Raw genomic sequence first — 27,881 nt, forward strand, 5'->3', positions numbered from 1 at the left:
ACAAGCGTTTAAACGCACAAATGATTATCGTTTCAGCTTGGTCGGTGGAAGTTGCAGAGAAAATGTCCAACCCTATTGGTGTTAGTCTGCATTTTCTTAACCCCCCCCCCCCCCCACACTTTAATCACTTCACAACTTCAAAATCTAAATTTTTTTTATGCAAAAATGTATGGTGTCGCCAAGGGCAGTGCTAAGATATAACTCTAAAGCCCACATGTGATGGATCTTTAACAAAGCTAAACTCTTACATTTTGTGATGTTCACATTTGTTACTTTTTTATATATATAATACCTTCATTTTTCCAGAGACAGACTTCAGCATCGGCTGAAAATCTGCCACGTTTATCCAATTTGCCCAGGGACTTTTATTCACACTCGCCGCAATTCGCGAGAACATCTATTCTGTATAATATGAGATTATCATACAGAGGGGAAGATTTCACACATTTAAAACGTTCAACTTTCAAAGCTGTACAAAAATTGAAAACTCAACAAAACCGCGTGTTTAACTTTAATGTAACGGAGAAGCAGATGGGCTAAATTCAAATGAAAGCACCGGATCTTCTCGCGAATTTTTGTTAAATATAAAGCAAAATTATATTTCCCTTAGTCCAATAGGTTCGCGATGAATACAATTTGACACGCTGAAGCCCTTTTTTGGGGTCTGTTGCGTCTCATAAAAACTGTCTTTAAAATAGAGCCAGGGTATGACAGTATGGGCATGGATTATTGAATCAATCTGTGTGGAGCTTTGAGTTATTTCCCATTTAATGTGTGGGTTTTCTCCGAGTACTCTAGTTTCCTACCACTTGTCAAACTACCCCGATGCAGGATCCTCTTAATTCCGTTCTTGCGTATAATGATGGCAATATGTATCTTGTAATTGTATTGTTTGTTGCGGTTGCACCCGAATCAAGAGCTGAATGGCTCACAGGGTTATTCAAAATAAATGAAACTGAAATAAAATAAATGAAAACAGCTAAATGCGAGCCACATGAGGGTTTCAAGGAAGAGAGTTTGCGTAGTTTTCCTTACGCCTCCATTGAACGAGCGCAGACTACAGCGGATTACTGCACGGGCCAAAGTTTTGGGTCGCATGGCCACAATGCCTTTCAGTGTTTTTGAGGATCCTCCTCAAAAAGTAGTCCTGGGACTCGGTGGGGTTTGCCTGATGAATCAGTCACAGCGATGTCCCGCTCAGATGAACTTTGACCTTTTTTCGATTTAAAGGTTTCGTGACTGCAGGGATTCATATTCCTGGTTCTCATTCAGATGCTGTCTTTCCGACAGACTTATTCTTCACCTGGGGACGGCTGCTTGCGTTGTGGCCGAAACGTCGTGAGAATTGTATTTTATTATGTTTTATTTTTATTATTTTATTATTTCCCTTCTACGTGACTTTACCGAAAGAACCAAGAAGATGAACTTTGACCTGTTGCTCATCGCCAATTTACAGCCCAGAGCCGATCGTGGAAATTCCTCATTCCTGTGACGGAGGCGAGTCCATCCTGTTGAATTCCCCACGAATCTGAGCTTGTTTTATCGACCCGAGAGCGTTGATGGCCTGAGTTAACAAACAAGTGGGATATGAACGACCAACTTTCCCTTTGCGAGCTGCTTGCTTTGTCACTGAGGCTGCAGATTCGGGGCATGATCGTCACCTAAAACTTACTCTCAGTTTTCACCAGGCACGTGTAGGCAAATATACCGCACACATGTGCATTGACTGAATCGGAGACACTAAGAGTTGGAGGCACTCTGTTTATTAACAAGCACCAACGGGTTAATACTTCCAAATAATCCGTCTATAGTCGATTACGGTTACCAGTCAGGACAGCTGGCAGACTGCCTGACTGGCGACGCCGAGACAGGGAAGACAGAGACGGTGGTGAAGACTCTAGCAGCGCTAGTCAGTTGCTACACGTGTATGCCACACGGTGGGCTGACGTGACATAGTTTCATGGACAATGCCAAATATTTCTAGATTTGAAGTTTTCGTGACTGCAAGGATCCATACTCTTTGGTTTTTTCGGTAAACTTCATTGAGTTGTCTTCATTTTATTAAATGTTTTACTTACGTGACTTTACCGAAAAATGCCAAATATAATTAAAAAAACGATTTAATGCAGACTCATTTAAAAGTGCGCATAATTTAACAACATGTAGTGTTTTATATTTCGAGCTAATCACACGCAACATACGGGGGACATGCAATGGCAATACGTCAACAGAGTTAAATCTAGTTATTCTTTCGGATTGGAAGGTTCTCATTAACACTTCGAGAGAATCGTATCCTATATGAATGGAGAAGAAGAAAAAAATACATCGAATTAACACCTAGCATGCCTTAATGTATTTATGACCAGCAGAAAAAACAATGTTCTTTGTCACTAACCATTCACGGCTGTACGTGGCGATTTGTACTTGATATGAAGCTTCCAGTGTTTTGTCGTCTTCAGAGACGGTTGTTACTTTATTTGCCATCCCCAATTACATGCCAAGTGTCCCTATCGGCCATAATCTCACAAAACGAAAACATTTTCACCCGCAAACTCTGCAGCTGCGAGTGCCAGAGGGTGGCCTCGGAAAGATGACTTCCCAGAACTCCTTCCCAAGGGGCCTCAATCAGTTGGCATTCAAACGGAAATGTTTAAATTCTCAGAGCAAGAATAAGCCACGTTACGTGAATGAGTTATCTCCCAAGACGTCTTGCCAGCATGGAATAGTGGGCAAGAAAATCCTCCACAGGGGCTCTCCAGAGCTCCTCACAAGTGGAGGCCTTTCTGCCAGCAGTGGCGTATAACATGCAATTGCAGGGCTGCACCTGACATTTTAAGTGATACTCCAAAAATGTTACGATTTCTTTATATTTTTTTGTTCAGTTATTGGTGATTGAGCTGACACCGTCAACTCGTTCCGTGCGTGTGTATATGTACAGAGATGTATGTTGGACTTCTTTCGCACCGTACGTAGCCAATCGGTGCTAATGGGAGGTGCGTTTGAAGACTCGGTTTAATCACTGGTGGCAGGTCTTGACTCAACCCCGTATCTCAGCAACACTGGCTCAGTGCCCCGGCTCTGCAAGCTACAAGGCCACACAGAACGTGCTAAATTGTTGTTTCGAATCTTTTCCTTGCGTATGGCAGTATGTTCAGGAGTGCCAATGTCAAGGTCTGCCAGCCATGACAAGTGGGCTTTAAGAGATATTAACGACCTCGCCTGGTATACAGGAGTTCTTGGGTTCAATCCTGACCCTGACGCCTGCTGTATATTTGGAGTTTGCATATTTTCCCCGCGGTCGCGTGGATTATTCTCCGGGTCTTCCGGGTTTTCCCTCCACATTGAGAATTAACGTGCGCTTTGAGTATTTGGCTGCTATAAATGTCCACGTGATAAGCCACTCCGTTGGGCTATTGTTTGTGGCCAGGTCGCTTCTGCAAAAGAGCTATAAAGCTCAGTGGGCCTTACCTGGTAAAATACAAAATAGTTTAGTCTTACTTTAGTTTGTGCAGTTGTTGCTATTCCTCATTTGAAGGAGTGCAGCCTAAAGTGGATTACTCTCCTGTGGTCCATGGTTTTGGTTCCATGGCTACAATCGCACTACCGTGGCGTGTGTCTTGAACGTCTCTTTTATGAACGAGATGGGCACATCGGCCTGTTGATGTTCTGATATGGTTGATGGCTAAGCCGGTGTCTTCAGGGAGTGTTGAAGCCAGGAGGTAGCAATCTTTGAATTCTCAAACGAGGTGTTAAAAACCTGAATATCCGCGTTGTTCCACGCTGTGTTCGCCGGCGTTCTTCCGGATCCGGGCGAGATTCTAGGACGGTGTCAGAACTTGAGCTTTGCACGAGGTGACATTGTTGAGGTGTTAATAGTTCGTGGCTAGGTTGTCGTTGGCGAACGAAAAAAAATAGTTGTAAACGCCTCTCGCAGTTGTTAAGCATCGACGATGTGTGCGCGCCTTTAACGGCCACAAGCCCTCACATTCTTTTTTTTGCAATCTGCATGTGGCGGCTGAATGTTTTTAAATTTATGATGAGGAATGGATACGCTCTGGCGCGTGCAACGCAATAGCAACGCAGCTAGAGCCTGCGGGAGATGGCAGCACGGTAAGGTGTAGCGAGCGCGGAGCGTAAATGCTACTCAATTTCCCCATCTTGTCGCGAACAAAACCCCGACAACCCCCACTCCCCGCCTTTGCAACGTTCACTTGAGCTCACAACCCACCACGCTATCGCTTCCAGTGTTCTCAGCGCGTGCAGCTTTTTAATCACGGTTTTTAAAATGTACAGAAGATAAGTGCTGCCGCTTAATGACCTTTTCGTAACGAGGATTAATAATTCACCGTATTGTTGGCAATAGTGCAACACGAGAGCGTGCAATTAATTCGAGTCTTAAGATTTATTTCGAGAAGGATCCCGCTTTTTTTGCTTGGCCGATGCCATGAATGCGTGCTTGGAATATGGCAGGAAGCTGGGAAACCCAGAGAAAACCCATGCATAGGAGGCGGGGGGTGGGGAGTTTACCACTCAGTGCTGCCATCCCTTGACCACCTCACAGCCCCACGCCTGCTACATCCGGCAAGCCCTGGTGGTCCAGCCACCAGGTACTACTAAGCAGCTACTAACAACCAGGGTCACCCGGTGCTCATCTCGTTTCGTCCGACGGGAACAGCCAAGATAGAAAGGTTAAATCGCAGCCACGCAACGACTTGCTCATGCCACTGAGAAGCCCCGTGAATGGTGTTTGGTCTACTCTTCCATGCCGGCCAGACATCTTGGAACCGGTGGGTGTTCCCACACTTTAGCCCAACTGCGCACAACTACTAACTGTGGTGCCCCCATTTATACCGATGGGTGGACAGAGGCGGGAATAATTAAGAAACCTGTCCATGGTTTCCACTGCCGCGCCGGGAGATCGACATGCACCGGCGACGTCCGGTTGCTAGTCCGTCGCGCTCATCTCTACGCCACGGCAGCATCCGACGTTGTACTGGACGAGATATATGTACGACAAGAATCTCTGAGTATAGTAATGCCTCTTAGAAATAGACTGGCTAATGAGTAAACGGTACCATATCGATTTTAAAAATATGACAGGGAAAACGAGGGCGGGGGGGGGACAATATATGCAGTTGCTCATGTTCACACATAGATATAAAGGTGAACCACCATAGTCTTCCGAGCGTCATGCTCAATACGTTCAAAGGCCTCTATTTTATTTAAAATTGCAGGCACTTTGGAGGAAGACATGTCATTATTTGCGCCTTGTTTTCACCGTTCTCTATCCAGCCATCTGTTGTTGTAATGGCCAAGAGCCAATCATAACAAACTACAAGCCTCTTAGTACAATTGTCCGTGGCATTTGGGAATGTTGCTTAAATTATACAAAATTGCAAAGCCCGCAAGGTGTCTTCATTATTTAAGATACTGCACGAAAACACACAAGTGTTACCTTATGTGCGAGGCAATTTTAATAAATTCTAAATATAACGGGTTTATTAAAACTCCGGGATTTTTTATTGATGTAAAATAAGGGCATGTTTGTATTTTAACAAGACGGATATTACCGGGAGCTTTGTCAAACAAAAATAATATTTTGCATAAAAGTCTTGGGGGGGGGGGGGGAGTTTCAAGTATTAGATTTTGTATTAAATGTAAATAACGTAATTCAGTGTAGCCGAAATTCAATTCCCCCTAAAACCTCGCTCGAAGTAGCAAACGCATGTTGGACAGAAACAAATAAAAAAAACTGTTCTTTTATGAACTTCCAAAAGCAATTTTCTTTCGCTGTTGGCCTCCGTCACTGTGTAATAATAAACAAAGAATTAAATAACCCGCCTGTGAATAAGGGTTGGCTTTACACCAGTGCGAGTGGGATGTATTTGATCAGCGTAATATATAGTCCCGACTCTTGACCTTGGAGCGATTGCAGGATGACATCTTGACAAAATAAATGACGAAGAACCCCCCGGGGAGGAACCGTGAATTGTCTATTGAAATCTGCATCGTGATAATATGCAGCGGTCATTTCCATTGTACTTTAAAAACGCAAACGTATTTAATGCGACGTTGATAAAGGTAGCTCGTTAACATCATACAAATGGGAGGTTTTTTTTAAATCCTTTATATTAAGTTCACTTGCTTGCTTGCACGCTTACGACCGTGCAAATCTTTCGGTCGTTTTTTAACCCACTTCCCGTGATCCAATCGAGCTGACATTTTGCACACAGACTCGTTGTGCGTGACATTATTTTCGTGAAAAAAAATTTCCAAAATGTTCCACTTTTTAGGAAATTTTTTTTAAATATTTAATTTAAAATACTAATGTGATAAAAATGAAACTCTTACTCAAGAAAAACAGAAATGAATAATAAAATAAAACCGATGTCACGCATATAAAGGATTTATAGTGAAAAACTTTGTTTTTACGGGTTAATTTTTTTTTATTTGCGAGCATCAACATGCGTAGTGGCTGACGCGATACACACATTCGCACGCAACTGCGCGGTCAGAGGTGTCCAGAGAGGAGACAGCACTGGTCGCTTTGGGACTTGTCGCTGATGATGTGCAAAGGGCGGGGATCTAAGGCCACACAATGCGCGTCGCCTCTGTGTTGAATGAAGCCTTGGAAGTGACTGCATCTGTGCATGAATTCCATTCTGAAGATGAAAATATTCAATGCCAGAAGGGAATTCGGAATGCGTGTCAAAGTTTCCTCCGTGCTTGCTACGAGTATGTGGCGATGCTCGTGTTTATTTGTTGATCTCAGGTCAACTGTCGGTACTCTACATTCCCATTGCAGCGATGTACTTAACACAACCACTTGGCTTACCCTTGGGTGGTGTAACTTACCACGTGGTGGTCATTGAATAGACGAGCATTTCCCATACTTCTTTTTTTATCAAGGACGTCGTTGCGTGGACGATGATTGCAAAACACATTCCACACAATGTAGATAGCACCCGATTTAAATGAGGATCATGCCGCCTGTCACGTGGTGACACGCACGCACGTATACGATATCTGGATCGTCATTCAAATTACCGCCTTCTACATTTGTCGGGGCCTGTTTAGCAATCATTTGGTGGGTGCAGTGTGCACGGACTTCACTGGAGAAGATTGGTGAATGTAGGATGGATAGTGAGTCACACGGACTGGAGTTTGATAAAACCCGAAAATTGGCTTAATTGGATAAGGAACGGCTAAGTTAACTGACGTGTATTAAAGAATTGTGGATTTTGCTTCTCTGCCACGTGTTCTATCAGGGCACCAAAGGGAAGATACGGGTATATAATATATGATACAATTAGACAGTACGGGGAAAAAAGTAAAGCCTGAAAATATTGACCATGAAGAGAAACAGGGAGGAGAAAGCCATAATGGGAGGAAAGACAATCTACAACATTAATCTCTCTCCGACAGCCAACCACTTCATCTTGTGCTTAAAGAGAAAAGTGAAGAGGTATGCACTTGTCCAAGTAAACACTCGCTGCACAAACAGCAGGCATTGTACGGAGGGAACTTACATTAAAATGTAAACAAATAGCCATGGAAGTTCATAATGGCAAACATCAACAACACGTAACAGCGGCATGGCTGCAGAGAAAAAAAATTGTGTTCGTATGTTGAACTTCTGTCGCAACGTACGCAGCCAACCGTGTTAATCTAGTGCTGTGTAGGGCTTCACCTTGTCATTTTTAGCTACATCCACAGGCAGGTGCAGGAAGGAAGGAGAGAGAACGAGAGTGAAGGAGCTGGGGTGGGGGGAGCTCCGCGTAAATGGAGAGCTGCAGGGAGATGCTGTGATCTCCGCAGGGGGGCGGGAGAACACCAGCAGGAGGATGCAAATGAGGGGACATTGGAGGTCATGATGGGAGGAGACAGGAGATAAACGCTTAATGGATGACGAGGGTGTCCTTTTTTCCCCCACTCGCTGTATATTAAACGCCAATTGATTGTCCAACATTAATGAAACGCAACTAATAATCTGACCTTGCACCACTCGAAATGTCCCCCCCCCCCCCTCTGCAATACATCACTTTGCTTCCCAGACTCAACAGTGGCACTGCCGTAGGCACCCCCCGAAGTGGCTTTGCTTCTCATCGCGCCGATATTGATCAAATGGTGCAAGCCCTTTGGCATCACTCTGCATGCACGTTCTCTGTCATTCACACCCGCTGCCAGCGAATTAGCACGCCGTACACACGTATACAAATCTCTCCCCGACGGCTAAATGACATTCTGAGCTATTGACGGGATTAACCAGGACGAAGGGCAGTATCTCCGTTAAAGAGCTGCACTTGTTGACTGATCCTGAATCTGTCAGCAGTAACACCATTCGTGTATCTGGTTGAAAAGCATCGTTTCACTGGGAGATATTCTTGTTTTCCCAAAGGAGATTGTTCGTTTGCGTGCGCGTGCGTTTTCATGGCACCTTATCCTTCGTGTGCCCAAAAAACACCTCACTTGAGTTTTTTTATCCCATGCGCATACCATCCGGACAAAGGTTTTTGGTGAACATACGGCCCCTTTTCATTGATTTCTAAAGCCCGGCAAAGTTGTAGCAAGATTCATTTCAACCGGTCGGGAATTAAAGTCTCTGTCCTTCATACTCGTTGGGGTCTTTCGGTCCTTCCACGAAAAAAGCCCCAATCCTTTTCAGAATGACATCTGGCGACCGATAGATATGCCATTACCAGAGGATCACAGATTTTACATCGGAACACAAGAGTACCGGGCGATCTTTTTAGGTGGGGGTAGTTCCAGCTTATTTAGGGGCATATAAATTATGCATAAGACCTTAAATTTCATTCGGTGAGCAGGCAAGCAGCCAATGGAGCTTCTAAATAATCTTTTTTTTGGCGTTTCGGTCAATGGGCCTTCTTCATGGAAATGGTTGTTGCTTCTGCTTTGAATAAGGACCACTGCATGAAATGTCATCTCTTATATATATTTTTCATATTTTAGGGGAGTTTTATTATTTATGAATTTGTCGAGTTCTTGAGAAATTGTGGTGATTCTGAAGGGTAAAGATTTAATGCAGAATTTTTAACACACTTTATAACGTGGAATTGAATTTGGGATTGTATTACAAATTCAATGCTAAAATAATAATTTAGTGGAGATTATGATAAGAAAAAAAGTTTTACCGTCCATTTGAAATCAACAGATAGAATACACTGGTATAATGTACGCGTTGTTCAACAGAGGATCAGTATGGTATTTTAAGATTTACAAAAATGCCCTTTGCCAACTTACGAATGCTTGAATTATTTGTTGAAGAGTTAAAAAAAAAATGAATGAATAAACAATTCCCCTCTGTACTACTATTATATTCAGTAGATAATATGTGGCATTATCCAGGCAGTCTTATACATTTAAACCACCAGTTTTATACACATCGCAGTGCTTAAAATACTGTGCAGGTGAAAGGCTACCAGAACCTAATATCCGTCAATTACACATAATTTACATATTACTGCTAGCGTTATTTAATATGTGCTGAGAAAATAATTAAGTTTCCAAGCTTTTTTAATTTTGATTTAAAGCTTTCGTGACTGCAGGGATTCATATTCTAGGTTCTTTCGGTAAAGTCAAGTAGAAGGGAAATAATTTAATAATAACAATATTAAACAATAACATTCTCACGAAGTTTCGACTGCAACACAAGCAATCATCATCAGGTGTAAAATCCACGGCAAGAAAATTTGAAAAAATCAAACAAATTTCCAAGCTTTGCTATTTTTTTTACTGCAATGATTTTCTGCCATGGTGCAAATGGAGTAGCATTGCATTTGCAATCCAGAGGTCGCAAGTTTTGGTTTGATTTCCCGGCACGGCAGTTGAAGAAATGGCACGAGTTTTAATGCCACCCACCCACCCACCTAACCTGCCTCTGCAGTGTAAATGGGTGACACCACAGTTAGTCACCTCTTCCAAGACGTCAGGTCAGCGTGGAAGAGTAGACCAAAACACCCACTGAGTGGAGGACTCCCACCAACAGTGGCGTCAGCAGGAAACTGCAGGGCTGCACCTCCGCCTGTGAAGTGACTTTTATTAAAGGAGACAACATGTGTTTGATCTTCAATTTTAAAATCGCGCAAAAAGTTTCCACGCTTTGAAATATTAATAACCATTTCTGCTGTGGCTGGCACGTCTATTGTTCACGTATAAATATATGTATATCAATTCCTTTTTTATGAGAGTTGTTTGAATGCCGCGTATAATACACACACACAAATCTCGCATAAATCACATCCCAAGTACCCAGCGGAATCTATAAAAGGGAAGAAATGCGAGCGAGAAATGCAAATTGCCCTGAAATATAGTAATACATCAAAAGGAGGCAGTAAGCAATCAAGATTTATTCCCTGTATAAAAAAATAAAATATAGACATTCACCTTACGTTTTTTTTATTTCTTCTTTCTACTTCTCTGTAAATGAGGCAGTGACCATAAAAACAGCCATTACGTGTGTTCTGCGTAAAGACAGAGGTGAGGGGGTGGGGGTGATTGTGTGTAATATTTTTTGTTTTAAAGTAAAGCCTTGCCCATGTTGGCATGCGTTTAATGTTACAAAAAATAATGCTGACATTCTATTTTTGTGATGTAAAAATGCACGATCATATTTTTGTTTATTTCGCGAAAATGCTTCCAAAACGCTCCGTGTGCTGCGAGTGTTTAGCGAATACACAATCGCGTGCGGCAGTGCGTAGTGGGGTGGGAGTGTTGGCATTGTGGTTTGCGCACTGCATTGTTAATCCAGCGTGCCAAGTTGGATTCTCTTCCAGCCGTGGATAATACAAAAAAAATGGAAAATTATATCTGAACTGGGCATGCATTGGGCCCCGCTTTCACGAACCTGCATGGTGAAGTATGAACAAACAACCATCGTGACTGACACAACGTGGATGGACAAAGGACTGAAATCACTCCGATTATTGATATCACAGCACTAAATTCCCAGTCTAATTTCATTGCTTTGAATGTCGTATTTTTTGGTTTATTTATGTACTCATGATAATACAATAATATATTTCGCAGACGAAAGGCACCCTTATGTGGAGGATAACATTCTAAATCATCACAGGTGGCTCATTAATCTTGCTCAGGAATCGTATTTTCGCGAAAAAAAATTGAGAACTGAGATCTAATAAATAAATGCGAGCGGCTCGTTTTATATTTAAATCATTGTGTTCTTCGTGATATCGATGGTGGTTTTACTCAAGCAACTCTGCTTTCATCTGCGATTCATTCAGCTCTTTGAAAAGGGGGAGAAGACACAAGAGCAATTGGTTCAATGCGTGAATAATTTCGTTTCGTCTCTTATCGCGTTTGTTCTTTTGTAAATCTGAGAGCGTAGCATAACGATGGTGGTGGTAAAAAGCAGATAATGACATTCTGTTTCAGAGATTTAGCTGTGACAGTGTTTATTTACGCTGTGACAGGAACGTATACATTTCGATTTAAAGCTTTCGTGACTGCAGGGATTGATATTCTTGGTTCTTTCGGTAAAGTCACGTAGAAGGAAATAATAAAATAATAAAAACAAACATAATAAAATAAGTCTGACGACGCTGTCTTTCCGACAGACCTGTTCTTCAACTGAGGATGGCTGCTTGCGTTGTGGCCAAAACGTCGTGAGAATTGTATTTTATTATGTTTTATTTTTATTATTTATTATTTCCCTTCTACGTGATATTACCGAAAGAACCAAGAAGGGGACCGTATACAGTTGAAACAACAGTGCAAGTTTCTTGAACGCCCCTGCCTCTGTCCACAAAGAAACATAGACAACGAGTGGATCGGCGGATGGGGTGTGGTGGGGTAAAGTGTGGGTACTGTCACCCCTTCCAAGACGCCTGGTCAGCGTGAGCGAGTAGGCCCAATAAGCCCTAGAGGAGCTCTCGATAGATCATCTGAAAACATAACAAAAAATTATCGAATGATTCGTTTAAAATAACGTCATTCATGCAAATTGCATCTCACAATCGCTGAGGAATTACGGAAAAGCAGGAAGGCTGCCAGGCGGTGACTTGGCGCCAACCGTTGCTCTGCATTCCTCTACGTATTAAGATGTTTTGACATGATAATTGTTTTTTTTACCCTTTTATCTGGCAACAAAACTGATACCTTTTTCAGTTTTGTTGCCAGATAAAATGGTAAAAACCAATTATCATATTTTTTACTGGCAAATGAGGTTCCAATGATGTTTTGACATGTTGGAGAAAACCGGAGCAGCTGGAGAAAACGCACGTGTACAAGGTGGAAACACTCTCTCTCTCCATACAGAAGGGACAGATTATATTGGTCCGAACTTTGCTGTACAGCGCACTGCTGGCAAGCCAGGGTGATGGCTTCTTCTAGTGGAAGTCGAGGCATGAGCGGGTAACCGCAGGGGGGGGTGCACCTTTGCCGTTTTGTTTGCAAAGTATTGCAGGGAGTACAAAGCAGGTGAGAAACTCCCGAGTCTGCGGGACCTGGTTTAGGGGAATCAAATAACACGCAGGAAAACAGGTTGTGCAAATGCAAATGCAAAATATAATAAGTAAAACGCAATGAGAGCAGGTACAATTATTTGAGAAAATTGCATTAAATTAACGAATATTAATTATTTATCATTTGTCCAGTTACCACGGTGTCTCTCGTACCAAATCATCTGCGAATAAATCACCCCAAATGTGCCCAATCTCGTCAGATCTCAGAAGCTAAGCAGGTTTTACGCCTGGTTAATACTTGTATAGGCGACCGCCTGGGAATGCCAAGCGCTGTAGGCTTGAGCTGCAAGGCGACCAATAGAACTCAGTACAATAGCACATTCGTGCATCTATCTGTGTGGAGCTTGGAGTGTTATCCCTTGGATGCGTGGGGTTGTTTCCAGGTGTTTTAGTTTTTTTACCAGTAAATTCCCATTAAGGGAATCTCATCTTAATGTAATTTTCGTAGCGCCTTAACCACGGCGCTTTGCTAAGAATTAAGAACGGTACGTATGAATGTAGTGGTGGAGATGGGATGAATAAAGGAGATGAGAGGAGGCAATTGGGGCGAATCTGTGATGCGTGATATCGGTGAAAGCAAAATTGATGACAGTGAATGATGATGAATGGATCGAATGAATGGGGAATGAGTGAATGCCATGTAATGAGAATATTAATAGGGAACAGTAACGGCGGTGGTTGTGAGGGAGAGATTAAGGGGGTCGTGAGCAAGGGAAAAAACAAGTGAGTTTTGAGTGAGGAGCGGAAACCAGTGAGGTTACTGCTTAATGTGGAGGGGAAGTTTGTTCCAGTGTAGGGGGTTCAAGAAGAAAGAGAGTGAAAGCGTGGTTAGAACAGACCACGAATCCCGATATTGAAATGTGGGGAATTTTTGAGATCCACCTCTGAGCATGCATGACAATTCCTGAAACAAGTGTCTTAAGACTCGGTGAGGCTTTTCTGGGTACCTAGAAGGAACAATTGTTTGCTTGTTAATTGTTTTTATGCTGAGAGTGGGGGAGGGGTAAAAAGGAAGAAAAAAAACTTTCAATATTGCCACATTCGTCTTCGTCAGTATAAAAAAAAATATTTAAGCAAAGGCTAGCCTCTTACAAAAACAGAGATAAGCTTCCTGAAACGTGCACACACACAGCGGACGCAATTGTACACTGGTGAATTAGGTGTGCCATATGTTGCAATTAATTATAATCCGAATGCGATTCCGTCTGCTCCAGATTAATGCCTGCTCTGTCCTCGGCCCGCTCGCTGCTGCGATGGCGTTGTATCTGTCGACAGCCGTGCGCGATGGTTTCGGAACACAAATGTTGACGGGTGCAACTCACAGGCCCACGTCGATCACCGCCAGCTCTCGCATCCCAGCCGTCTGCCCCTCTTGCATTTGAAAATTAAAGTTTTCCATCGCGTTGTCTGCCATAGCGCAGTGCCCCCCTCTCTCCCCTGCCACGCACAATAAGAGCGATCGCATCGGGTGCCACATACCAGAGCATTATTTACGTATTTAATGTTTCTGTATTTTATTTGCTAAGTAGTGGGGTTTTGTTTTTGTATTATCCGTGTAATGCGCCGACTAATTCACGTGCAGCGTTGTGGGATGCAATTGCATGAACGACGCTCTATAAAATGTCATTATTATTGTTTCGATTTAAAGCTTTCGTAACTGCAGGGATTCATCTTCTTGGTTCGTTCGGTAAAGTCACGTAGAAGGGAAATAATAAAATAATAAGACAGCGTCTGTCTTTTCGACAGACCTGTTCTTCACCTGAGGACGGCTGCTTGCATTGTGGCCGAAACGTCGTGAGAATCGTATTTTATTATGTTTTATTTTTTTTTATTTCCCTTCTACGTGACTTTACCGAAAGAACCAAGAAGATTATTATTGTTGTTATTAAAAACTTAAGACCCTGTGTAGCTCAAGGGGGCACCCCGGGTTCATGGACAAGAATCATATATCAGCTCAAAATCAGAGACTCGTAAACACAACCGGATAATTGTCTTTAAGATGCCAATTAATCTATCTTGCTTCTAACTTGTCTGTATCTCTCGTCGCTCATCTCCCTGCATACGGTATCGATTTTTTTTTGTTTACGTTTCTCTAATCTCACTACATCTCTCAGTGTGTCAGTTGGTCATCTCACTGGCTGTTTTGTAAATTCGTAGAGGACCCTCCCACAATTTTTTTTTGCCGCCACTGGCCACAACTGGCAAACTTTCTAGGTCGTGCGGCGCTCATTTACGGCACGTCCAAGTTTTGCCTTGGCCTCAATTAGCAGCAGCAGAATAATAAGATGCGCAATGTGTTCAACAGCAGGTAGCTTTGTGGGTAAGCAGTTGGATTCGCAGCCGAAACCATATTTGCCTGCGCAACACATTTTGGTGTGTGTTTTTTTATAGATATTAGTGAAATAACATTGCACACTGACGCACGCGTACATTTGCGTGTGTGTACATGCACGGGGGAGCGGCAGCGTAGCAGTTAGCGCGCTGTGCTACGAACCCGGTGACCTGCATCAAATTCCTGCTCACGGCCAACACCTGTGACGAGTATCTGAATCAGTCCTGGGCCTCCCCCTTAGGTCGACTCAGCCTCAAATAAGTACCTAGTACAGTGTGTAAACATCACCACTGGTAAGACAAAGGCGGCCGGGCATGGTGTTTGGCCACCCCCCTTGTGTGCCGTGCCGGCCTTCATAACAGTCCATTACAGGCTATACGGGGGGATATTTATCTTTGCTACAGCACAGTATGAGAATGTTCAATTCATAACCTAGGAACCAGTGTCCCTACAACTCTACGTTTATAATATTTCCGAGTTGGCTCAGAGGTCAGAGGTTAAGTGCACTCAGCTGGCAGCACTGGAATCCTGAGTTCGAATTATGGTTTCAGCCGCCTTTAATTAAACGGGGCTCTCAATTATAGAGAGTTTATAGTTTCAGCATTGACCATTTGAAAAAAAATCCCATTGAAACCACGTACTTAATTTTGATGAATTCCAGGTGTGAGGATTAATAAAAGTAAATTTTGAATGTGGTGGCAACAGTCATTACTCTCAGTGGTAGAGTGAGTGGGAAAGTGCATAACCCCTGCTGTGTAGCCCACAGGTCTCCGAGACTTGTCGGGAAAGGAGAATATCTCACAATACAGAGAGAGGGGAGAACTGCATGTAAAATAGTCTCGGTTGTTGTATTATTGTGCAAATGACAAACATCAGACATTTAATGTTCCGGAAAGATGTGTAGATTTCCAAGAATAGCTACTTCAACAAGAGGAGGATCCTGGAAAAACTAGGACAGGTGGCAACTGTTCCTTTTAAAATAGATTAATATTTTGGAGTAGGACATTATATTTTAGTACATGGGCAGATTCAATTTTTTGCAATTTATCTGTGCAGTTCACCCTAATATGTAGTACGAATCGTTGATGCACAGTGATACTGGGATTAATTTAGCCACTTCTGCTAGATGACTCCTCTTATCTGTAAGGTGAGTATGGATGATAATAATTGGCTTGCCGTACATCCTCGAGACTGCTTCCGAGTCATTTCAGGTCAGATCAAGTCCAATGGATAAGTGTAGATAATGGGATTAATTTTCTGTGACTTCAAAGTTACTCCCGGAATCTATGTAAAGCACAGGTAAGAGGATGAATAGATGTGCGGATAATAGGAAAGGGGTTAGATCGATGCAGGGAGTGGGGGAGGCTGGGCATGGCATGAATCATAGGAAGAGTGGATAATAGGAGCACTGATAAGCAGAGCTTTACTATACAGTACACTATCTGTGTGTACCTCCATCTACCCATGTGTGCTTGCACGATTGTACTTGTCTAGGCCTCCCCTCGGTAGACTCAGCCTTAAAATTAGTATTTGGTGCACTTTGTAAACATCAGCAGAGGGGAGACAAAGGCGGCCAGGCGTGCTGTTGGCCACCCACCCCAAGTGTGCCATGCGGGCCTTCATATGTACTACTCACTAGCAGCACTTTCCCAAACAGTCTGTTAAGGCTATACAGGATATCTTTGTATTTTTATCGAGAATGGTGTCGTGGTGATTTGCACGCTGCACTACTTTCCCAACCACTCAGGTTCTGCCCCTGGTCCTGCAGAAGATGATTGGGTAATGATTGAACCTGGGGTTTGTTTGTTTATTTTGAGACCCGAGTATAAAACGAGTAACTTGTGTGCGGCTATCAATATCAGCCAGCCCACCCCCCGGGTAGACAAAAGTGACCCACCACCAGCGGTGCTGGCTGTATTAAACTTACAGCACAGCCTTCTTAGTATGTGCTCACTCACAAACAGCATTTTTCCAAACAGTCTGGATGTGTAACTGGGGACCTTTGTCTTCGTGACTGATGAGTGTGTGCATGGAAGTGTTCATACGTCTATGTATTGGGGAGCGGTGGTGTCGTTGCGGTTAGCGCTACGCTGCGCTATGGACTCGGCGGACCTGAGTTCGATTCCCGCTCACGGTCAACGCCAGTGACGATTATCTGACACCGGTCATGGGCCTCCCATAGGTCAAATGAGTATCCTGGTGTGGTGTGTAAATATCACCACTGGGGAGACAAAGGCGGCCAGGCGTGGTGTTGGCCACCCACCGCCTCGTGTACCGTTCCGGCCTTCATAGGTGCTCGCTAACAGCACTTGCTCCAACAGTCTGTTAAGGCTGTACGGGGGATCTTTGCCTTGTCTTGTGAACGAGTGGATGGGTACGTGTGTGCCTGCGCTGTTGTGTGTGGACACAAGCCTATCCTGTGCAAACAAAAATGTATTCACGTGCGATGCATAAGTGTGCGTGTACACGCACGTGGAAATGTTTGTGCTCCCGCAAGACTAATGATGGCATTACAAGAACACGGTTAGAAAATTAGCTTTTTCACTTCTATTGCAGATATTTGACATTCTAATGTATGTGTGCGTGGCTTTGTTGGGATACATTCCTAATGAGCTATATTAACCGAGACAGATGCTCCCTAACAATAGCAATTGTTCCAATATTCTGTAAGTCTACATACATTCTTTCTTTGGTTGTACATTATAGACCATCAATGATCCACTGTTCAAACTCTATACATATAACTTCTTAAACATATTTTTTGTCTAATATTCATCAAAGGTTGCATGACCTTGATTTGACCTTGACAGCATTGTGAAATGAATTGTCTTTTAATTTTCGACCAAAATTTGCCAACTATATCTCAGTTACGTGCATCATAAATCACGTGACCTCAATTTGACCCAATAGCACATGTTCATTTTGTCCTCTTCGTGGTGTTGTCAGTTAAACAGGACAGCTTTGTCTTAAATTTCGATTTAAAGCTTTCGTGACTGCAGGGATTCATCTTCTTGGATCTTTCGGTAAAGTCACGTAGAAGGGAAGTAATAAAATAATAAAAATAAAACATAATAAAATTATTCTCACGACGTTTCGGCCACAACGCAAGCAGCCGTCCTCAGGTGAAGACCAGGTCTGTCGGGGAGACAACGTCTATTATTATTTTATTACTTCCCTTCTACGTGACTTTACCGAAAGAAGCGAGAAAAAGCTTTGTCTTATGCGTGACATGGTGCGACACTTTCCCAGTGACCATTATAATGTAAGATTCCTGAACCCCACCCCCCCCCCGTGGACATGAGTTCGATTATACACGGCTAACATCAGTGTAAAGCCCACCCCCATTCATTAACTCACACCAACCAGCATGGTAAAGTATAGTCACATAACCCCCCATGGCATTTACAGATTGGGGAGGTCTTCAATAGGTGGGTCAGAGTTTGCTCGTTAAAGCTAATGCTGCCGAATAATATTGGTCTTGACAATACATTTTTTCCATTCATTGTTCATACGTGGTATTGCACAGCACTAGCAAAACTTAGAACAATATTAACCTCTTTTTTATAAAGCGCCTTCCATATTGAAGTATCTCAAAGCGCTGTACATAAAAAATAAACCGCACTCACAAACATAGATAAAGTCTAAGCGAAATAGTAATCGGACAATATCAATCCCAATGACAACTCTCGAAATTCTCATAAAGTACTCAGATACGGTAACTGATTAAGAACATTAGCAAGAGAATGTACAATGCAAGATTGTTTTGATTTGCTATTCCTGTGTTAGATTGTGTTTTTTTAAACCCACCTACAATATCACATTTTAACAAGCAAACTTTCGCAGATTGTACCATTCTCACACAGCTTGTTGCAAAATTTTAAGCCTCAGCATTGACTCAGTTAGCTCTTACTGCATTATATATATACACCATTTGTAGCACTTCACTGATGTTTCTTCTATCACAGACACTTCATGTAACATAATCGTATAGAAGGTATATTTTATATATATTTGTGTGTGTGTATATATATACTTTGATTTACTCTGTACGAACTTTCTTCCCATCAAACATTGAACGTGCAACCGGCTTCTCTCTTCCCAGGTACTGCGGTTACAGCAAAGCGAAGCAAAACTGCGATGAGGATAAACAACATTTCCAAGGTAGCCATGGTAAGCATAGCCTCTTACGTGCAGTCACGTTCACCAAGTCTCTTTACCACGTTGCAGCAGCAGCAGATATTCTCAGTAACGTTTTACTTTTCATTAATATGTTAAACTCTCCCTTGTGTCATTTACAATACAGTAGAACCCCTCTTAACGAGCACCCCTATTAACGACTAATCGCTTTACGACGGGCCTCCAGAGAACCCAATGTTTAGTGTATAGTGTAGTGTATAATGTAGTGTATAGTGTAGTGTATAGTGTAGTGTATAGTGTAGTGTATAGTGTAGTGTATAATGCAGTGTATAGTAGTGTAGTGTATAATGTAGTGTATAGTAGTGTAGTGTATAATGCAGTGTATTATATAGTAGTGTAGTGTACAGTAGTGTATAGTGTAGTGTATAGTGTAGTGTATAGTGTAGTGTATAATGTAGTGTAGTGTATAGTGTATAATGTCGTGTATAGTGTAGTGTATAATGTAGTGTATAATGTAGTGTATAATGTAGGGTATAGTAGTGTAGTTTATAATGTAGTGTATAGTAGTATATTGTGTAGTGTATAGTGTGGTGTATAATGTAGTGTATAATGTAGTGTATAGTAGAACCCCTCTTAACGAGCACCCTTGTTAACGACTAATTGCTTAATGGCGGGCCTCCAGACAACCAAATGTGTAAAAGTAAGCAGCCTGCTTCTTTTTTTATTCAATAAATATGCCGGTGGTGTACGTGCTATTTATTTATTTTATGTCTTCAAGACAGCTTTCATTGATTCTCACAACACTTTTGCGACGGCGTGAGCTTGAAATGTCAGCCCAATTTTCGTTTTGAGCATGTTTACGTGTGGGTGGAAACTAGAGTGCTCCAATAGATCCACACACACACACACGCGTGCTCACAAGAAGGGTGTGGGGGGGGGGCGGGTGACCAGCGCTCAAACTCTGTGCAGATCGGTCAGCAATCCCGGTTCGCTGTGCTGCATGCTTCAAGCGCCTTGGATGTTCTGTCGGTGGAAGTCTCTTGCACGCAATCTCCTGATGAATACGCCAACACAATCTGAGATGTGCTCAATTATAGAGAGTGATTCATCTCAGCCAGGACAATGCGGGAAACACTGTTCTGGGAAAATTCAATGCGTGGGCTTTCGCGACCAATATTTTTCGTAGTTGGCCATCGAAACTCAGACATCACCGCGTTGATATCGCATGCGGCAACTCCTGTGCCACCACTCCCACGCTTAGATGTGTTTTCATGAAAGGCAGAACTGTACTTAGTTTGTTGAATTACCGAGTACGTGGAGATTGCGTTTCAATTGCCCCGCTTTGTGCAAATTGCTTATTTGCATAACATAATCATTCACAAATTCTTATGCTCCATTTATACAAATGCTGTATAAACATGCGGGAGACAGATATCTACATATATATAAACACGGATAGAGCTAGTTAAGCGTGGAGCTTTTTTATATCAATCTCCACAAAACTATTTAACTTCAGAAATATGAATGGAAGGCAAAAACGCTTGTTTTCCAGCAGTAGGGACAGCAAAGGGTTAGCAGTAAGCTCCTGTCAATGACGATGTGGAGACTGAGAGAGCAGACAATATTTTGTGATCAGACGGAGTGGAAGGTCCCGTAACTGACGTATGGGAATGGATCTATGCATGTTGAACTTCTTTCGCACCGTACACAACCAACTGTGCTGATCGAAGGAACGGGGTAAGGACACCAAACTAAACACAAAAAGCAGTTCTAAAGAATTGACTTTCCGATTTAGATGTAAAAGTGCATAGCTCCAGTGGCTTCCTGATATCGGAAGGAAAGAGTGTTCCAATCGGCTGCAGTAGCGCATCTGAAAACGTGCGATGCAGTGACCGTCTTTTGTTTGATGGTTAGCCAAAAGCTGCTGCGAGGATGAGCGGAGTTTGCATGTATGTATGTTGAACTTCTTTCACACCGTACATTGCCAACCGTGCTTAATCTGAGTTTGCGTGATAGCTTATTCTCCTTCACGAGAAAAGCCAGCCGAGGGGGGCGTTAATCAGTTCCTATTTTTAAATCCTTTATATTAAGTTCACTTGCTTGCTTGCGCGTTTACGACCGTGCAAATCTTTCGGTCGTTTTTTAACCCACTTCCCGTGATCCAATCGAACTGACATTTTGCACACAGACTCGATGTGCGTGACAATTGATTTTCGTAGAAAAAAAATTCCAACATTTTACACTTTTTAGAAAAAAATAATTATATTTAATTACCAATTGCTTAATGGTGGCAGGCAATCATCTGACCCATAGGTGGCAGCCACCTCAAGCCAGAGGACGAGAGGACTCTAGCCGCCACGCATATAAAGGATTTATAGTGAAAAACTTTGATTTTACGGGTTAATTTTTTTAAGTTTGAGTAAAGTACTGCACTTTATGCTGTAATTACAACTTCTGGGTTTGAGTCATGTGTGCCTTTGCTTGTCTTTGCAGTGAAATTGCCCGGTCTGAAGATGTACATAGACCCTTTTACGTACGAAGACCCATGCGAAGCTGTCCACGAGTTCGCGAGAGAAATCGACGTCTCGTACATCAAAATCGAAGGCGTCGTTGGAGCCGGTAAGCGGATATCTTCACTCTCGCGAGGCGCCCGTCGAAGGATGGGGGAAAGTAAGCTGTAATGTAAACCAAGTGATTAATTATAAAACAGTCGTTTTCAGAGTCACTTGAAACTGAATGAACTGGTGACTAATTCATGAAATACTACTGCATGTATAGCTGTCCGATGTGTTTCTGGGCGTTATTCAGCACGTTGTCCAACGTTTCGCTCCTCGTGCTGGGAATTCAACTCAATTCGGTTCCAGAACAAAACTCCCAGCGTGTGGAGCGAAACCTTGGATATCGTCACGCGGTGCACATCCCGAAAGCACGTCAGAAGACTACCCCCAGCGAACGCGCAACGTTGGGTTAACGTTGGGATGTGGTTGGAACCGTCGGGCCAACATGGGCCCAACGTTACATATTTACTGGTGAATTCATGACGCTAGATCATGCTGTGCAGTTTCACAACAATTTTTATTTCTCAAAGGTCTGAAGGCAACAAACTGATGTTGCGGTCCTCTGGCCTGTCAATGGTCATTTGTATTCAAGCGAGACTGCATTGTTCAATATTTGATCATATTTGTAAGAGTCGAGCTCGCCCACGTAACCGTGCACATCTTACAAGCTCCCATATATGAACACGTACATCAATTCAGCACCAGCATACCGTTGTTTCCTATTACGTGGCAACCATCAACTTTATGAGCTATTGGGCCACTTAAGTACCGACTTGTAAAATCCTTCCCTTATCCAACAAAAAAACAAATCAGTGGCCCTGCATTGCAACGTGCATTTAAGGGATGAATTGCTTGTGATCATTAAGACATATTTTACTTTAATAAGTGGAAAATAAATCAGCATTTGTATGGGTAATAGTCACAGCACTACTGCATTCACATCGTCGGCAAGAATAATTTGCTTTTAAAGTTAGATTTATTTTTTAATCAAGGAATGCTTCAAATCATCTCTCAACACAAACAGTGCCCAATGAAACATTTACAGGGCCCGAGCAAGCATTTTACGTGGTGCTGGAATTTAATTTTGCTTCATTTTGACAAATTGACTCATTTAAATGAACAGCAGAAGAAGCGACAACGGCCGCATTGTAAATTTTAATTTATTATACATTGTTAAAGTTCTACAACGGGGTGGGTAATAGTTTCCATAAACTGACGAAAATCTATCGTAATGGCACTTTAATTTCGACGCATTTCATTTGGCATTGTTACACATCAGTGCGGGGGCCGGCAGAAACCGTATTTTAACTTCCACGCATTACAGGTCTTCCATATGTATTTATCAAATGAATTGCATTGATGTTGGCAGGAAAGCCTCACTTGCTTCTCAAGGCTCATTTTAGGCAATGTCCTGCTAAGTTAACGCAGGAGGGGACATTTTTGATATCGGTTTTCCCAATTGAGTACATTTTCCAAAATTTGGCAAATTTTGGCCCGTAAAGCCAGCATTCGAAGGCCTACTCTTTTCTCGAAATCATGTCACGGGATCTCTAACGTCCACTGAGAAGCGGACAGCGTGTATATTATCCTTCACGGGGAAACTTAATTTATGCAACGCGGTAATGAAGTTGACACATTTCCCCACCATCCAGAAAATGCCCAGATATCTTTGCACAGCTGTGAGCTAAACCGGCACAGAAGTTGCCAAACAAATGTTGTCAATGCCACCCCACGAACTGTTTTATCAGCGATCGGTCATTTTTTTCGTGAATTATCGAGAAGGAAAAAAGTGCGTGTTAACCTTCAACGGCCGGCGTATGTAAAAAGGTAAAAGTGCAGCCCTGCAATTGCTTGTCAATGCTTGCGCAAGGGCCTCCACTAGAGGAGGCTCTGGAGACTTCCTTGAGAGGGCATTGGACCTACGCTTTTACACAGCCAGACATCTTGGAAGAGGTGGGAACCCCCACACTTTGCGCCACTACGTTCGGCATGCCAATCGTACGACTGCGTGGTGTACCCATTTCCATTGCTGGGTGGATAGACGCGGGGAGAGAGCTAGGAAACTTGCACTTTGCTTTTAACTGCTCCGCCGTGACATCAAATTGAACCTGCGACGTCCGGATTGCAAGTCCGGTGCGCTAACCGTCACACGTCCCGAGCCGTAATTCCATTACCGCGGAAATTTGCCATACGAGACGGGGACAGAAAAACCTTGTACGATACTTATCAACCGGGGCGAGGATTTTGACACGTGCGCTTGCAATTGGCAGGCGAGTTTGGCGAGGTGTGCCGAGGTCGGCTGAGGCTGCCTGGGAAGGGAGAGGCCTCCGTGGCCATCAAGACGCTGAAGGCCGGCTACACGGAGGAGCAGCGCAGAGACTTCCTGTGCGAGGCCAGCATCATGGGCCAGTTCGATCACCCCAACATCATCAGGCTGGAGGGGGTCATCACCAAGAGTGAGTGATGCACTTTGTTCTTTTGGTCAACGTGCCAGGCACAGAGCGAGAGTACACGACGTCGGGACTGACCGGCATGAACACGTGCATCAACAGGTGGCTCTGGGTGTGATCTAGAGAATGGGTGAAAACAAGCAAAAGGAAAGAGGGGGAATAATATGAAGATGTAGAAAAGAGAAAGCTACGCTTTTTCTCAGGCCCCGTGAAATCAGTGTTCATGACGAGATAACATTTTACTCTTGCGGTGTCGCGATTATCGCAATATTATTTTCAAATAACTCTGCATTTGAATGTTGCATTAGTATTAGTATTGTATTTACTTAGTTTTTTTCCTGTAGAACCACTGCTAGTCAAGACTAATTAAAAGTTATTTAGCTGAATTTTCTGGCAACAACAAGTCTTCAAATTCAAAGCCTCCTAGTCATTGCAACCTTGGAATCCGCAACACGCTCGTCGTAATGCACGTGCTGCCAAATGCACACAACACATATTCAACGAACTACGACAAACGATATTTTTTGCAAACGAAATGACCGATGCGATTTGCCGCGGCTCTTGCATCGTACCGGTGTATATATCGTGGCGTCGCCACATCGCGGCAACCCCCGACTTTGTTCTCACCTTTGCAAAGGTGACATCGCCCCTTGAATACTGATTCACCACCCACGATGCCCACGCGGCCGCGCGAGCCCGGCGATGCAATGAAGCCCCATTATTGCAATCAATATAATCACAGGGTGTAAACTAGAAAAAATGATTCACGAGTGGGGGTTTGATGAAAATAAGTGAGCTAATGTGTGCGCACATACGAGTATTGACGGAATGGTGAGAAGAAGCTAAGAATTTTATATAGCGATCCCATTATTTTTTATATTTTCAGGTGAAAGGACCTCTATTTTTTTTTAAAGGGACTTCAGAAGAAGGTACCTTACTGCAGCCACCCTATGCGTTGGTGTGTGAGCAAAGGGCCTATGTAGTATGAGTTCGATACCCACTCACGGCCAACGCCTGTGACGATTATCTGAACCAGTCCGGGGTCTCCTCAAGGTCCACTCGGCCTCAAATGATTACTTCGTGCGATGTGTAAACATCGCCACTTGGGAAACGATAGCGTCTGGACGTGGTGCTGGCCACCCACCCCTTCGTCTGGCGTGCCGGCCTTTCACAGGTGCTCGCTAACAGCACTTGCCCCAACAGTTTGTTAAGGCGCACGCAGGGGATCTTTGTTGTTCTAGATTTGAAGCTTTCGTGACTGCAAGGATTCATATTCTTAGGTTTTTTCGGTAAAGTCACGTAGGTAAAAAAAACTTTAAATTTATAAAAGTAAAATGTGATTTTTATTTTATTTTTATTTTACTTTTATTAATTTAAATTTTCTTACCTACGTGACTTTACCGAAAAAAACCTAAGAATATCTTTGTTGTTGTTTTGCTATGTATGCGTTGCTGCGTGGGTTCCTGTAAGCACGTGTTTATGTGGCATGGAGCGGCGGTGCGAGTGACTAGCACGCCGCACAACTCCCAACCTTGACTAACACAGGTGTGAAAACCTACCCTGGACTTCCCCCGAAGTTGACTCGACCGTACAAGAGTACCTAGCATGTTGTGTGAACACCAGCAGTGGGGAGACAAAGGCAGCTGAGCATAACACTGACAACACCACCTCCTCGTGTGCTGTAGTGGCCTTGATAGGTGCTCACTATGCGAACTTGTCCCAGCAGTCTGTTGAGGCTATCCGGGCGACCTCTGTCTTTGTCTTGCGGTAGTGCCCATCTCTGTGTCTGCGTGTGCGTGACATTGCATCCTTGTAGGACTTGCTCCTGTGCTGTGTGTGTGTGTGTGACCCCCCCGCCCCCCGCTATCTCTGATTCACGTCCCCACACCTTCTGGTGGTCGTCCATGCATTAGACACTGAGCCATGAAGGCGGTCTTCAGAATTCCGGCTGTTTGATTGCCACAGCTGCCCGGTTGTCTGTGAAGCATTGGGGGGAGGGATTTTTTTTTAAATCACAAAACACGAGTTAATTAGCAGCATAAGAGTCTGTATCAGATTCCAGATGCTAAGATGACTTGTTAAAATTACGGCCCTTTACACTACTAATGCACAAGGGATGTTTGCTGCATATGAGTTATTACAGAATGGGGATTGAAATCGTATTGTTTGGAGCAATGGCTCTGGCCTTTCAGACAAAAATGAAAACAAGTTCATTTTGCTGGTTGTGGGCAATGCAGTCAGAGTGTAATGGGTGAGCGCGTTTGGAATGTATGGGGCTGAAACAATGGGGGCAAGCTTTCTTCAATCCAGCTGCCCTCTGTCCACCGAGCGGTATAAATGGATGCAGCACAACGAGTCGATTGGCAGGTGTCCTCGTGGTGGGGTAAAGTGTGGGTATTCTCTCACCTCTCCCGAGACGTCTGGCCAGCGGGGAAGAGCAGGCCTAAACAAACATACACCTCTCGATGGGCTACCTTAAGCTGCTTCTAGTGGAGGCCCTTTTCTACCAGCAGCGGCGAAAGGGACTGTGGGTAAAAAAAAAGCGCCTTGTGACTCATCGGATTCGTCCAGTATAAAAAAAAAATCTGATTCTGGCGTGTGAGATTGCAGGGCTGTGCCTTCATCTTATACCGAGCAACAGTATCATCCTCTATGATCACATGGAATGTAAATGATTCAGCCTATTTACTCTGCATAATTTGTGTACATGGGTCTGTTTGAATATTTCTATGCGTTATTAGATTCGGTGAAAGGTGACCGATAATGGCACGAAATTATCTCTACGGTAATTAACCTTGGCTCTCCTTATCGCGTTCCTGGTTACATCAGCAGTACGTTCCTCATCAGTGCATCACCTAAGGACAATACAACATTCAAGCTGTCCGTAACAACGTATATATTAGAGACGTTCCCAATGATTCATATTAATCCAAAAAATGCGAAACATGGGCCCAAACACCAACGTTCGGAAGATCCCGATTTTTTTTTTCATGTTCTGGATTGACCCAACGATGTCACGTAATGTAATGTAACTTTATGTGATGTCACATTTCCATTACCCCATCAAACGTGGTGTTATCTGGCAACGGCACGTAAAACAATTGCCTCATCTAAATTATCCCCCCAAAGAAATTCTACTTTGTCCTTTACGTACAAACCTCATCCCGAGTGTATATTATCGAAAGTGACGAATTGATACGAAAACATGCGCACGATGTTTCTGGAAGGGATAAGTTTGGTTATGGCAGCGGCAGCAGCAGCAGCAGCAACAGCAGCAGCGGCGGTGGTAGTAGCAGCAGAATTTCGCCCACCCCGGGAAAAGTGATTTGCGAGCTGAGAAGGAATTATTAGCGAGCACTTGATTGAAGCTAGAGGTGTGTGACTAGCTACGCGGTTGACTGCTTTCAGCCCTTTCCCTTGCTACACACCAATTCAGCTCTGACATATAACAGCCAGCTGCTAATTTCATGCCAAGTTGACCTGAGGGGAGGAAGAGCCCTGGCTGAAAATAGAAGCCAATTAGAAAATGTTGCATAAGCGACAATGTTTAGGAGGCTTCGGACGCAAAGCCAAAGTTTTGCGCTGCAATGGTAAGCTTGCCGGTGGGACAGTTGTGAGTGCTGTAGTATTTAGGTGGTTAGGTATGCGTGGATGCATTCGGTAATGAAATTCACTGATTGCAATGTGTGCCTTACAGGTATACCAGTCATGATTGTTACGGAATATATGGAGAATGGCTCTCTGGACTCCTTCCTAAGGGTAAGTGCGTTCGGAAGTAATGAATAATTAAATTTTGTTATTTTCGATACAAAAAAAATTGCTTCGTGGTTCAAATGCATTCGCTTAATGCAGACCTTTAATACGATGTTATTTGTGACGTTAATTGTGTGAATATTACAAGAAA

At 43.3% G+C, this 27,881-nt stretch overlaps 1 protein-coding gene across 4 annotated transcripts in view; it reads left to right on the top strand.

Annotated features, from left to right (window-relative positions):
- Positions 1-27,881, top strand: part of LOC144945029 (ephrin type-A receptor 4-like) — a 154,197-nt gene that overhangs the window by 95,547 nt on the left and 30,769 nt on the right. For 2 of the 4 annotated variants that reach the window (XM_078873203.1, XM_078873205.1), the window contains exons 9-12: positions 18,935-19,002; positions 21,463-21,588; positions 23,798-23,983; positions 27,675-27,736. In XM_078873203.1, coding sequence (XP_078729329.1) covers positions 18,935-19,002; positions 21,463-21,588; positions 23,798-23,983; positions 27,675-27,736 — 442 coding nt within the window. The remainder of the gene's footprint in view (positions 1-18,934; positions 19,003-21,462; positions 21,589-23,797; positions 23,984-27,674; positions 27,737-27,881) is intronic. The other 2 variants (XM_078873206.1, XM_078873207.1) reach the window with 1 other exon arrangement.

This window comes from Lampetra fluviatilis, chromosome 36 (genome assembly GCF_964198595.1).
Source record: "Lampetra fluviatilis chromosome 36, kcLamFluv1.1, whole genome shotgun sequence".
NCBI lineage: Eukaryota > Metazoa > Chordata > Hyperoartia > Petromyzontiformes > Petromyzontidae > Lampetra > Lampetra fluviatilis.